This window comes from Anastrepha obliqua, chromosome 3 (genome assembly GCF_027943255.1).
Source record: "Anastrepha obliqua isolate idAnaObli1 chromosome 3, idAnaObli1_1.0, whole genome shotgun sequence".
In the NCBI taxonomy this organism is placed as follows: domain Eukaryota; kingdom Metazoa; phylum Arthropoda; class Insecta; order Diptera; family Tephritidae; genus Anastrepha; species Anastrepha obliqua.
In genome coordinates, this window is record NC_072894.1 from 440,280 (window position 1) to 455,355 (window position 15,076).

At 36.9% G+C, this 15,076-nt stretch overlaps 1 protein-coding gene across 1 annotated transcript in view; it reads left to right on the plus strand.

Moving 5' to 3' along the window:
* The window catches only part of LOC129240550 (2-oxoglutarate dehydrogenase complex component E1), a 106,431-nt gene extending 104,283 nt beyond the window's left edge, over nucleotides 1-2,148 (plus strand). Inside the window, exon 15 of the mRNA XM_054876436.1 lies at nucleotides 2,108-2,148. Within this exon, the coding sequence (XP_054732411.1) occupies nucleotides 2,108-2,133 (26 nt within the window). The 3' untranslated portion in view covers nucleotides 2,134-2,148. The remainder of the gene's footprint in view (nucleotides 1-2,107) is intronic.
* The last annotated feature ends 12,928 nt before the right edge of the window (nucleotides 2,149-15,076 follow it).

Genomic DNA, 15,076 nt, shown 5'->3' on the forward strand with positions numbered 1-15,076 from the left:
GCAAGTGGGAAACCAACGTCGTCTGCAACCATCTCGCGGCAGATCTCATTAAGAAAAGTTTACAGACTTTTTACAGACACTCAAGAGGCGAAATTGATATACATTCAAGGATTTCGAAGATCCCTCCAATCTTTTCGATAGCACATGGTCAATCTACACTGTACCCTGTGACACAGTAGTGGAAGAAAGGGTGAGAGACAAGACTTGGGGAATCGAGTCCACGCAAACCTTTCTTAGGCTTGAGAAGAAAGCTAGAGTAGCCCCTAACAACAGGTAGACTAATCTGGGCTTCGCAAGGGAATAATAATAGGGAAGAGAACTTCTACTGGACCGCTGGCTATATGGCCGTTTCTGTTGTAGAGATGACGAAATTGTATAATCTCTTTAGCTTTTTATGTTCGACAGAACTGCACTTCGAAAAATACGCGTCAGATATTTAAAGCAATTATTCTTTAAAGACCTGGACAGTTTAGGGGTAACTTCATTGAACGGGCGAATTGGATACACCAAAAACATATTTTTGGTTTATGTTGCCCTGAGCATCATAATGAGTCTCTGTGGCCACCGATTGAACTCCTGATTAAAGGGTAGACCGAATAAAGTAGCTTGCATCTAGCCTTCAATCTTTAACTTACAGAAAATATGCTGATATCGGTTCAAATCTTATTGATAGCTATCAGTTAAAGCTTATGGAGAGTGGATGCCGATTTTAAAGAAAAGAGAGGACATAATATGAGTGGTACCAAAAGTGAGTCTAAGGATTGTAAATAATACTAATTTTCTTATCTTCCTCTGCTACCGCCAGCTGGTATCGCATCAAACACTTTCAGGCGTTGTATCCATCCGGACAACTTGACCCTGTCAACGAAGCCACTGGATCTTTATCCGCTGCACTATCGGCTGTAATACCTCGCTAACGTGCAAAGGTCGAAAAATCTTCCGCAGAATCTTTCTCTCAAACACCTCAAGTGACGCCTCATCGAATGTTGTCATCTTCCAAGCTTCTGCGCTATACGATAAGACGGTTCGTCATGCCTTCTAGAGTGTTAGTTTTGTTCGTCGAGACAGGACTTCATTACTATATTGCCTACTTAGTCCAAAGTATCTCTTGATGGCAAAATTTATTTTCATTTACTCCTGATATTTTCCTGGCCAAACTATTATATTTGGATTAGAAAAACAATTAAATTAAAAATTAAAAAATCTGAAATTAATAGGACAGTATATCTGGATGTTATCCCAAGCTTTTCTGGGAATCAATCTGGGTAGTAGATTGATTCAAGAAAATTCTATAAAGTATCCTTTTTAGAACTATGATTTGTTTAGAACACATGTTTTTGCTTGAAGTCCGTGCAAGAACCAAAATTTCGTTTCAAAAACTGTATTGGTGAATCGAGCTGCCATCTAATGGCACTTCCCAATGTAGCTAAATGCAGTCAATTGGAATTTCAGCATCAATGATTTCTCCAACCATGAAGAATTCAACTATTAGTTGCTCGGACGTGCCATTATATACAATATTTATGTATACTCGTACGTTTCCATTCAGAACATTTTCTCTTCCATTGCCACTACTATTGTCATAGACCGTAGTATTTGTTCAATAGCTTTTTTGCTTTACAAATAAGTAGTCCTCCTGTCAAATAAATACAGCGGCCGCCTAGGGGTGAATTTTTTTAGACGTAGCTTCAATCGAGTAGTCCATGAGCATCGTGTATGTATTTCACATGGCTTAGACGGATTCAGTGTAATTTGCCAACATGGAAAACAGCAAAGGAGTGATTGTTGCTTGTGATTCAATTTAATGCAATGATGCCTGCAGCTATCGGGAATATCAAATTGTTGCTGGTAATAAAAGCTTGCAACTGGGAAATGGAATATCTTCTTAACTTGGCTGTTAATATGTCAAAAAGGGGACAGCCGATCAGCGTAAGTTTTATTTTAATATAAATGCGATTGCTAAGTTGAAGGGTAGACGAAAATGCATTTCGAATTAATGGTCTTGTGAGTTTTATTCTCATTTTTTCTTCTCTCATTCTTTTCATAGAAACCAGTAATGCTTTCTCAGACTCAGAATATTTAATGTATTATATTTTTTTATTTCCAGACGAAATACTTCCCTATGTCATATGATACATATCATTATGAAAAATCGTACCTTCGATGCCATGTCAATTTCGATAGAGAAGTATGATCGCAGACCATATTGGGCGGAAAATTAAGGAGTGTAAACGCTTAAAGATTTTAAACAACTGCAACTGCCACCCAAAGATAAAGTAAAGATCAGTAACTTACACAGATATCAACAAAACACAAGAACGGAAAGTGAAAAGCGTGGAAGAGAAAAAAAAGAGAAGGGAAAAACACGAAGAGGAAGAGAGGATTATAAAGAAAATATACTATATGTTGCATTATACCGTCCAAATCAATAAAACTGGAAGCAGCAGCGAGTGTGAGAAACATTAGACTACAGTTTACCCAACCTGAAAATAGCTTCAAGGAAAAAAGAAAATCAAACGTCTTTATTCGACTCCAACCAATTTATGTGCATTAGTAATTGAAAAGAAAACAGCTCTACAGCTTGAAGTTTTCTAGAGTGGAACGTATTTCAGCAGAAAATCAGCAAAGCTTTTAAACAAAAAGTACCTGGCTTACAACAGCTTGACTGGGCATTGCAATCACTTTAAATGTCGGCCATGGAGTTAAATGGATCCATATCTGTTATGGACTTTCATCAACGTCAGGTGAGTCTCCATATTTTTTAACAACGATAAATACACGTATTCCGTTAACTCAGGTAACTTTACTTTTTTTCGACAGAGAAAATTAGGTTTCCAGATATTTGAAAATTGTAACAAGTCGTTTAAAATCCAATCAAATTTCCAATTGAGAAGTAACGAATATTTTTACGGATTACTGCAGAAAACACCAATTGGAACACAAAAGTTTGTAGTTCTGGTGAGGAATAACTAAATTCCAGGGTGCTTCCCAGCCTTTTGTTTTTGCATACATCGCAGTAAATGAGTCCAAAACTTTTTTATTTTATTTTTTTTACCACATTATACTCGTAGCAGGACACGTGAAGCTTAAGCTACTAAAGTGCCGCTACATAACTTTTGAAATCGTATGTATGGATGCGTGTCATTATTCTGTATTACAAAATTCTGGGTGATAAAATTCTGTAAATGGCAAAAAAATTCTGCTTTTCAAAATTCTGCATGTTTAATGCGAAAAATTCTGCTTTATTCAAGTTTTGTGAGCAAGAAGTAACAAAATAAACATTTATTCCATAAATATACATATATGTTTAAGCGATAACAATATTTTAGTTTAGCCAATTACAATATTTTTTGCAATTCTTTTTAAATATGTAGTGTGACTTAATTCATTCCTTTTCTTAATAATTCTTCGCAGCTGTTTTTTTTTTATTATTTTCCTTTTTTTTTTCTCTTTCTCCATTTTCTTTTCTTGATATTTCGCTAAAATAAGTTCCTTTTGCAAACTTAGCAGAAGATGGTAAAATTGCGAGTTTCTTCTTCCAACAATAACTTTCAGCCGGCGATGCCACGCTTCAATATTGTTTTGTGTTGTAGGAAACGTTTCTGTTTGCGATGCATTATGGCTATGCACTGACCAAAACTCGGGAGAATATTTGGAATTATTATTATTTATATCAATACAGTTTTTATCAAACCAAACTAGTAAATTTTTTACACTTTCATCATCGCAGTTATTAAGTAATGTTTGAAAGTAATTCGGTATTTCGCTTGGCTGTACGAAAGCTAAGCTTTTAATCATTCGGACTTGCATTGCGAATTCCACCGAAGTCCCATATTTTTGAGCCAATCTATACATAAAAAGAACATATTATTACTTAGTATACATACACAACCATAAAATAGGCTTTAATTACCTCTCCTTCTGAACCTTTCGCCATATTAGTTGTCCAAAATGGAACAAACAGCCGCGTAAATCAGTATTTGGGAAACATTGCTTAATTGCTGATATGATACCCATTTCGAAATCGCAAATTATACGCTGAGGGCATATATTTAGTTCATGGTTACCTGCAATCGTCAGCAACTCGTTAAAAACAGCGACATATGACTTCAACGTTTTTTTGTTCATCAAGCAAAAAACGAGAGGCACGATTTCACCATGTACTCTGCCATGTATGGAAAAAAGTTGCCTCATAACGCGAGGAACAACATGGAAAGTTCCATCAACAGCCCAGCAGTCACTGCTACTCAGCATTTCCAATGAAGATTTTGTCCCAAATATTATAAAAAGTTCATCATCGACCCACTTTTCTGCTAAGACAAAAAGCTCGCCTTCAAGGACATATAAATTAAGTGGCATATCAATATCGTCTACAGTTTTTGGTTCTTTCATGTTCCATTTCTTTTTTCTAGTCCGCATTATTTTACTTTTTTGGGCCATTTTAGAAGGTAAAGCATCACGGCTATCGCTCGTAGTTAGCACAATGGTTTCTCGAATTATCTGGCTAGCCGGCAAGCATGTTTTTTTAGATAACTCTTTAAGCTTTATATTAGCATCGCGAACAAAACCTTCCACTGCCTCAGTGATATAGATATATAGTAGGTATAAGATTTATTTTTTGCTCTAGTCATTCATTCGATGGACAAATAGGCAGTGAGCGTTGCTTTTTGATTTGTTTTCAGATTGTTACATATTTTTTTAAAGTTTTCATTTAAATCTAATTTGAGCAAATTTTTAACAGCTCTTTAAATTTTTGAAAATTTCCGTTATTCGGAAAATAGCTGCGGTTATTGGCCTTTTCCGTCGTTTTCAAATACTACGACCGTCTTTGCTTAGTTTTATTCAGAATATCTACTCGAGTTATTCGTTTCGGACTGGAGTCTCACGCTCATTTTCCAAAAATGTTCACTTTGTTTTCTTACTTTGATGTCTTTCCTTATACCAGGTTCGCGCAATTTTTCTTTCATGCATAGCAATCGAGCTATCGTCATTGAACATTTTCGCTGTCATTTTGTTGTTATTTGTTCTATTGTTTGTATTATCTTCCTGAACATTTTGCACTCCTGTGTATATGGAGTTCAAAAACGCAAGCCACTGATTTCCTTCAAACTCTTTCAGATTATTGTTAGTGTTACTAGTTATAAATGTTAAACAGAATTTTTTGCTTTATTCGCTGCAAAGCCTCCTTTTCATCCTCTTCATTACTTGGCGCCTACTTAAATGAAAAGCGGTGATAAACTTTTCTCTAACCCACCAAAATACTACAAACTTGTTTAACTTTCGCATTATTATTATTTTTTTTTTCACCATGCAATTTAACCACAGAAATATTAAACTTTGTCCATGAAAAGTAAAGAAAATCAACACAAGCACAACTCAGCCGACGAGCGAACGGCTCTGACGATTCATTGAGCTAGAACGGACTATCGCGGAATCAGAATTAAACCAAAGCGCCAGTTTCCTGCGGTAAATTTGTGCAATCAGTAGGTAGGAGTCTTTACTAAGTAAATTAATATGAGATCAAAGAACGTAAATTTATAGAAGAGAATTGCAAGAAAAGAACGTTTACTACGTTCTCCAGATTTACGGTCTTTGCTTATAGTTTCTTACCACGCGCCTAACAGCCGCAAGGGAACTGGATGGCGCTAATACCAAACGCTTTTATGTAGTTTGCTTTTGGTTCCTTTTCCTTTCACTGGAACTCCATTAGCTTCCGTTTCTCCTTTCCGCTATACAGCCGCTTTGCAGCTACTACTGACCTCAGTTGCAACTTGACTGCGGCTCCAGCTAGGCGTTTAATGTTATTTGTTAAATTATTTTGTGTTGTGCATACCCCAAATTTTAGTTTTTATTTAAATTTCGATTTGTTTTATAAGTTTTCATAGATAGCAGCATAAGTTCATATTTGAGTTGTGTTGCTCTGTTCAGTGTTTTTGTGTAATTTGATTGCATCTTTTAAATTGAAATGTTCAGTGGCTTGGCCGATACTAACAGCAAATTGGCTGACCTCGGCTCTTTTTACCAACGCTTTCTCCTCAATCAACAGTTGAACGAAGAATGGGAGGAGCTCAACCAAGAAATTTGGGTGTGTATATAATGATATGAACACAATATTTAGTTTATTTCGAATTTTCAATTACAAATTTTCACTTGTATCGTTGCACCTGAAGATCCACAGCTGCTCTTGCTGTCAAAAGTTGTGCCTCACTCTTTGCCTCTGCCGCTTATTTAGAGCTTTTACAACATTTTTGGCGGTGAATGCTCAGCTGTTATATTTTGCGCACGTAAGCAACTGAGCTTTCTACATGATTAGTAGTGGAAAAAGCTTCAAAAATGTTAGTTCAAAGCTACAATTTTGTTATTGGTAAAGCTTTTGGGGAAAACCAAATACAATTACTACGTTTGTATCTACATATAAAAATTTATTCGCCTACAAATGAATTTTCTTTCCATGCACGAAGCCCATGAAAAGTATGGCCATAATATAAATAGTCTTTATTCCGTAGCGTAGTTGCAACTTTTGTCTATAAGTATAGTAGTTTAAGCTCCTTAGCTCATTAATTAGATAAAGATTTAAAATAGAATACATGCAAAAGCTAAGCTACTCAACCATTTTGTGTACGCTTTAATTCGCAAAAATCATTTTTGAAACCTTCATTTATCAATTTTTATTTCTTTTACTTACTTCATCAACCCGTTCAAAACTAGTGATTTCCGCTATTATGAACTGGTACGTATACTGCTGATGTAGGGGCTGATAATTAATATTCCGTACATGAACACGAACTATGTAGTATGTTTCACTACAGGGATGTCACATTGCACGGACGAAACGTGTTTGAATTGTCTGTAATAATTATTTTATTTAATAAATTTGTATTTTCTAAAAGAGTATCGTGATATTAATCGTTTTTCCATGATGTTCTTAAGTATGCAAATGTCTACTGTCGAAATGTGAGGCATGAAATTAATAGTATATCCAAAAGCGAAATCCCCTGACTTTCTTATTTTCCATTGAAGATTTATGTCGGCAATTTTGGTCAGACATTCAGAATATTAAACAATCTGATTTGTAAACTTTTCACTTAATCACATCACAGGTTAGCATCATGACACCATTTTCTGTCTTAATACCTGGCGCAGTATTTTTATCATTATCATTAGAGAAATAGAACAAAAACAAAGCCAAATGTATTAATCTAGAGATATGTATATATAAAAGAATTCAAGAAAACAAGAAATAATACAGCCTTGTATTTTCTATTTTTTTTTTTCAACAACTTTTATTGATGTGAATAGCCCACTGCTATATACGAGGGCGCTTCAATAAGTAGCCGTGTTTGATGACAGAGGGCGTTCCTGAGGGAAGTTGGTGTTCGGAGGAGATGAAAGCAAAGTTTGCCCGGCAGACGTGGTTTTCGACGAAAACATTCAAAAAGTCGACGTCACGATTCTCGCTAATCGACGAACGAAAGTGCGCGAAGTAACAGAGGCCATAGGAGTGTCGACTGGAATGGCAATTCATATTTTATATGATAAGTTGGCGATAAAAAAATTTAACTTCGAAGTAGTGTTTGGAGCAATTTAAGCGAGATCCGAAGGAACTTTTGTGTCCAGTTGATACACCTGGATTCATCATTACACACCAGAAACTAAGCAAGCACCGGTTAATCTGCTCTAAAGAAGGCAAAGACAGTCCCATCGGCCGGAAAAGTCATGGTCACGATTTTTGGGATGCGAACGGCCTTGTTCTCATGGATCACTGGACAACACTACAGTGAGTTATTGGACCGCTCTCACAAAAAATTCAAAGAGACATGGCCACATTTGACGAAAAAGAAGGTGCTGTTTCACCACGATTACACACCAGCACATCATCCGGAGTTGTCGCCGCCAAACTGCATGAGTTGCTGCCGCACCTCCCGTATTCACCTGTCTGACTCCCGGCGACTTTTTCTTGTTCCCTGAAATGAAGAAATGGCTCGCGGGATAAACATTTATTTCAAATGAGGAAGTCAGTGTCTAGACAGAGACGTATTTTGGTTATAAAAATGACCGGAGTGTTCAGAGAAGCGTATATTTCCAAAAGGGGACTATGTTGAAAAAAAAGTTTGGAAAAAATGGTGTCTTCATTTCCAACACGGGTACTTACTGAACCACCCTCATATTAAATATATTATATATTAAAAATGAAGTAACCCGGTATGAAATATATAATATAAATATTTACATGTTCAGTTAAAAAATATCTCAAATAACAAGTGAATATACAACAATTTACAGATAGTTTCACTTCTTCTTCTTGGCCGCCATGGCCTTCATTTGACAGAAACTATGCCCGTGTACAGGTGATGGACCTTTTCTCAACGCACCGTTTGAAATGCGCCAATTGTAACTTGAACTCCACGGGGTCAGGGGCAGAATATCACCTGGCAAAGACCAGATTACTTACGAATCCTACAAGTACGCCTCAGAGTCTTTTTAACTGAGTTGCGGACTTTATTTGATGTGTAACACCATTATCACGTGTCTCTTTAAGAAAGGTGATCCTGTCACGTCTTCACATTATCGCGGACTTGTATTGTTTGATACTAGTTTAAAAATGTTCTACTACATTCTGCATTTTGTTAAACCTTATAATGTTGCAAGTGAATTTCAAGCTGGTTTTCGTAAGAATTACTCTACTACTGATAAAAAAAGAAAACTTTTGCGTTTTCTGTAGTTTTTTCAGGCGCCTTTGACACAGTTCCACGTAATATGCTTTTTTATGAACCAGCACCACCAAGTTAACCACAAATAAACTGAAGATTTGGTGATAATGAAACCCTTATTTTAACTCCCACTACAAAAATTGTGGTGGGCAACTCTGATTGCGACACTACAAATCAAGTCCGCCTTAACGGAGCGCTTTTTGACCCTTTTCTCGTTAATTAAGGTGAAGGCAAGGTTTTTTGCTGAGCCCTACACTTATTTCCTTGTATCTTAATGCCCCAAGTGACAGTTTACAATGCGGTTTTAAGGTTGCTGATACTGCGGTTAAGGTACTGCTGTCCGCTGACGATATTGTTTTGCTTGCAGATTCTGCGATAGATCATCAATGATGGATGATTCTTACGCTTATTTTACGTAGCGGGGTCTGAACGTGAACCTGTTTAAATTTGAAGTTATGGTTTTCAAAGAATGTATAAGAACTCCTGCTGGCTGTCATTGGACGTACGGTAGTGTTCCCTTTGAAATTGTCAATGAATATAATTATCTTGGAATTAATAACTTATAAACTTAGTTACCTGAGACATTTAGATTAAAAGCTTTGCTACGCTGCGTCCAGGTCGATAATGTGTTACGATGCTCAGGTTTGGGGTGTATATGAGCCAGTAGAGAAACTCCTCCGATTCTTTCTAAAAAGGTTAATCTTTCTACCACTAAAGACGCCAAACTATATGCTCCACCTAGAAACAGGATTGTTACCGCAGTTTTTCGATGCCCTCTATACATTTATGACTTCTATTGTACGTTGCCTTAGTATACCGGCAAACAGACCCCGTCGCATCTTAGCTAACGAAGCAGTAATTCAGGGATTGCATTGGGTTGAGAAGTGGACTAAAATATACAATGGTGTAGATATGGATCCCCCCTGTCTATTAAGCCCTTCGTCTATTAAGATTAATTTGTCCTTATTAATAGGTAAATGGATTCAGAAGGAGCTGCTAGCTGTTGCTGAATGTGCAAGACATACAACATCAAATGACTATGATTTATTAAATAAATAAAAAAATAGCAATAGTGGTTTATAAATTTTAATGAAATTAAAATTGATTAAAAAAGCCAAAAAATTCGGCATTAACGTACCCAACTTTATTCTAAATTTAAGTATAAACCGGAAGGTAAGTGAAATAGCCTCGGTAATCTAGCGTAAGTGCACTAACCTGCCATCCCGTTGTGGATTCGAATCGCACGTAAAGCACGGTCCTCGCATTTTTCAAAACTTTCCTACTTTACTAAATACTATTCAAAAAAAAAAAATGCATTCCTTAACCCCAACAACCGTATCCTTCCAATCCTTACACCCGCACAAAAGTCAGCGCATACTTGCATTGTGGCTGCTAAACCAACCAAAACAAAAAAAAAAACAAAGAAAAAAGACACAGTTACACATTGCATCAGTGGTGCCAGCAAGAGGAAGCGGGCAATCCTCAGTCCTCAACCATCTGTGTGATCCTTCTGCCAGAAAAATGTGACACACAGATAGCGCTTAAAGCAGTAAGAAAACGTTGCTCCTAAGCAACGACAAGTGGGCATTCCCACTACTTAGGACTGGTAGCGGTAGGCTAATCACCTAACCTGAGAGAAAGCAAATACTATAGATTAATGAAACCAACGCAAGACTGAGTCTTATCGAGGACCTATGCTCCCGAGTAGAGTGAACAAGAAAACAAAAATTAAATAATAATTTTTTTAAACACGTAAAGAATGCATTTATTTTTATCATTTGGTAAGATGAGCTTCATATTTATAGATTACGATAACTCAAGAAGCAACTGCAAAAGAACTGACGAAGTTCTTTCGACTCCCGGCATTACCATATATGCGAGAAAAGTGTACGGCCGCCTGGACCATATGACAGATGCGTTACCAAAAGCATCGTTTATGTGTTGGGAATGGATGTGCCCAATTTGATCGAATGCTGTGCCAACGGGAGTAGAGTGAGAACATTATCTGTCATATTGTCTGTAAATTTAAAGTGTACCGAAACGGAAACAAAAATCGAACATTTACTTTTCACAGAAAAAGTCTCAATTCGACTCTTCTTTGTACAGTTTCCATTGCTTTCTTGCACTGAGATTTCTTGCAGATTAATGAGTGTCAGAAGTGTTGCAAGTTCAGAAGAGTTTGCAAACATTTCAAGCGATTTCCAATAAATACTGCATTGAAAACTGCGTCGTGCGTTATTTTTATTACGTCCTCTTGCTTCTATAAAACGACACCATATCCCTGTTGGTTTCGACGTTGAGTCGTAAATCATTCAATCATTCATCATTCATCAATCATAACGAATTCCTCGGTTTTAAATTTCAGTTTTTATAGTGCATTTGCATGACTACGGAACGCCATATTTCTCGGATATGGCCGGAATTGAAAGCCCCTTGTAAAATCGTCCAAAACCTTCGATGAAAAACCTCAAATGTTCAACCGCTACATATTCGTGGTTCTTCTAAAAAACTGTTCTCTAACTGAGACCTGTAAATGTGTCTTAATAAATCTCTTGAGTCACACATTTTCATTGATGATTGGAAACTTGCTTCCATTTCCCCATTTTTAAAAGTGGAGATAAAAGTGATGTAAGAGCCTACCGGCCAATTTTTAATTTTCTAAACTTTTTGAAAGCGTGACGAAATATAAACTTCGGTTAAATCTGAAGCATTGGTTTGCCGGAACCAGTATTGTTTCGTTTCGGGTCGATCTCTAAGTAATTTAGCCATTGGTAAATGCATGTAAATATGTAAGTCTTGCGAATGTTGCAAAAGTAATTCACATTTTATCAGGACTGCATTGGTTCATCTACTTACATATATCCATTTTACCTTCGTGTGTATATGTGAAAGCACAAAAGCTGTTTTGCTCAACTCGCTAGTCAAGGGCCTTGGCTAGCTCAAGGGCTGGTTAACACCATTGTTGTTTTCGTGTTTGTACATACATATATATATATACAGTACGCACACATATGCATGTACATATATATTTGCATATTTGAGTGTCAATATATATAGGTAAGAGTACTTAAACAATCCCCATGGCACGTGTGAGAATTACGCTCGAAAATAGTTTAACGTTTTTTAGAACTACAATTTCATTGAAAGGCCATGCTTTGTTCGGTGTGGCACATCGCTCTGTATTTCTTGTGCGGTCATAATCAAAAACCAAGGACAGTTGCCGCGGTAACACCCGCTCGCTGATAGTAATTGTTGATAGCCCCTCATATCTATTTGCCTTTCAAACTAAAAACAGGTGTTTCCAGTTACAAACATCCACTTTCATAATACATTTGCGACTTTCAGTGGGTGTCTCTTCAAAATGCAATGATGCGAGTGTTGAACTCTTTTCCGCACCAGCCTGACTGGATTGGTACGTGCGTTCTTACTCATTCACTCACTTAGTTTGCTGTGGAGGATTGCCTTCAATTGAAAGGCAGGAGCGAAAATTAGCAAAATCCCACAAATTATTTTCAAATTGTATGCAACACAAAAAGCTGCAGGTAACCCTGGCTAAATACACAGTGAATCCTGTTTCGAAGAGCAGTAAAAACTTTTACTCGCCAATGCAATTACCGTGCAAGGAAAGCCAATTACCAACTGACATTTGAATACTGATAAATGGGTGTGTGTGCACGCGTGAGCACAAGTGCGCGTTTCACAATTACTGGCAATACTCTGTTTCAAAGTTTTCATGGCTGCATATCTCTAAACGTCAGGATACTCTTTTCCAAAACAGCTAAACTGATTGATTATCATTTCCCTTAGACGCTCATCTCTCACCTCCTTCACTCGTTGCTCCCTTCCGTAAGCATGTCCACGAAAATCCAGCTGCTAGACTAAACGAAATAGAAGCACAAAACTTTTATATTTTCTCAAAATTCATTTTGTTGCAACTTTGTTGCCTCCCTTTAATTCTTGTCCGAACGGTGAGATTAGTATGAGAACGATGGTGTAACGAGAATAGAAAAGATACTCGAATTACGTTATCTCCATTGTAGGGCACTAATGCGGCCACTGTTATCGGTGGCTTTGTGCAATCAACAGCGGAGTCGGAGAGCATCCCAGTCACAATGTTGCATGTTGCAAGTTGCAAGTGGTGCACGGCAAATTAAACGGTAAATTCGCTTGGCACTGCCCTTTGATCACGCCTTCATTAACGACACATCAAATACATCCAACAACGACAAGCGCTGATTCGAAGCGAATGTGCAACACCATGTACGTCAGTATATTGCATGTGAAACGCGTTTTGTGGTCTTGCAGCGGATTCACGTCCAGATTCATGTTGGCGGTTTTCCTTTGAAGCTGCACAATTTTAATTTATGCGGTTGTAATTTTGATTAATTGGAGCGGAGCGACTTTCATTCGCGCATTCCTTATTTATTTATTTAATTCCTTATGCCACACATAGCAACCCCTTTCCATTGTGCTTCCTTCACTGCAATGCACCGCAAACAAGCGAGAATATTCGGGCAGCAGACAGCGGACAGTGGGCAGATAAGCTGGATAACACGCATATGCGCCAGCCTCGGCTTAAAATAATTATTTCATACGCACCGGCAACCAGTTGACGAGCTGAAATAATACGCCGTAGTTGTAGTGAGCGAATAAACAACAAAATATCTCGCCACCGTTGTCAACCCTTCGCTTCTCTCAAAATGCGCAGCAAGGATATCGTCTATATGTAATATATATGTGTGAAAATGTGTACTTTTGTTTGTGCATGGCACGTAAGCATGCAAACAATTTTATTTATTATGCCACGATTTAATGTGCTGCATTTTCTACTCGTGTATGTTGCACACTGAAGCGGCACAGCCTTTCGCTGCTGGCAGTTGCGTACATTTTTTACCAATCACTGCATTGAGAGCAACCTTTCACCCAAATAAAACCTTCCCTACACTTCTGATAAGCGACTGTCCTTGCCACACTTGAGACTCCCTACAAAATTCACACTCTTTTTTAATTTTTATTCCAGCTAAATAACACTTTTTATTTCTGCATTTTAAATGAGTTTCGCATTTACCTTTTATTTTTTCATTTGAAACGAATTTGGGTATACCTATGTGGATGTAAATGTGCCTAACTCAATAATACTCGTTTTCATTCATGTTTATTATGTACATATGTGTGAATGTATATATGTATGTATGTACATGTGTATATGAACGAGTGCAAATGCCAACTTTAAGGTCCAAGAATTTCTGCAAGTTTAGCAGATAGAAGTGTATTTGTAAAGTAATTGGAAGTTTGTAAAGTCAGCCGTCGTGAAGATGACAAACACAGGCGCATTATTTACAAGTAAAAGTACACAGTTGAAGTGAGCCCCTCATTGGGTTAAAGCCAACCTTTTTTAAACAAATAAGAAATAATTGATGTAATTTCAAGCCCATTTTTATTTAGACTAGCATAAAGTATCTATTATGTGTTTGATTTAAAAAATAGCATAAGCAATTGAACATTGAAACAGATACAGACAAAAAAGGTAAGTCAAATGACTTCACTTCCTGAAAAAATATCTCATCTGCAATGCAAATAGAGTTTGACACATTTTCGGACACCATATTGCCTGCATGCAAATAAATCACAGAGGAGAGTTGAGAGCAGAAAGGAGTTGAGAGAAATATCATAAAAGCAAAAGGTATGAAAAATATGAGTATGCAAATGTCACATTAAAAATACAGCGGTTGGGCTACCCTGACGTGTTCATAAAAATTTGCATAAAAATACGACAAGTGAGAGACATTCTTTATGTGGCAAGAAAATTTTAATATCAAACATGAAATAACAAATAATTACATGTACTTTTACGTAAAAAGTAAAGTTTTGTGAGATCTTGTCCTAGGGGAAAATGAAGAATGTTTTAACGCAGGCTTAACTTCCGAACGTTGCTTCAACTATAAAGCTAAGGTCAAAACAAAAAATCCAATAAATCTACAGTAGGAATTTAAGGCAAATGTTTTTCATAACAAAACCCTCGTGGTTAATTTAAATATGTGATCTCCCATATTTTACAATAGGACCACCTCAGAAAGACAAGGCTCATAATGACATATATGCCCATATTCTTACCCTTAGAGCAGTGACCGCGATAAATATGGATAAATTTAGTACAGATATCAAAAGTCGATTTCCAGTTGAAACTTTGTGATGTAATATTAATGCGCGTTTATTAATAAATAATAATCCCTGGTTCAAAAGGTGCTCAGTAAGCAACTTTATTGTTCATTCTTGACAAAGCGGTTAGCCAATAATTTGTTCAGCCAATAATTTGTGTCCTTCCAATGTACGAGGTTTGTTCAAAACATAAGGTGAATTTTCAA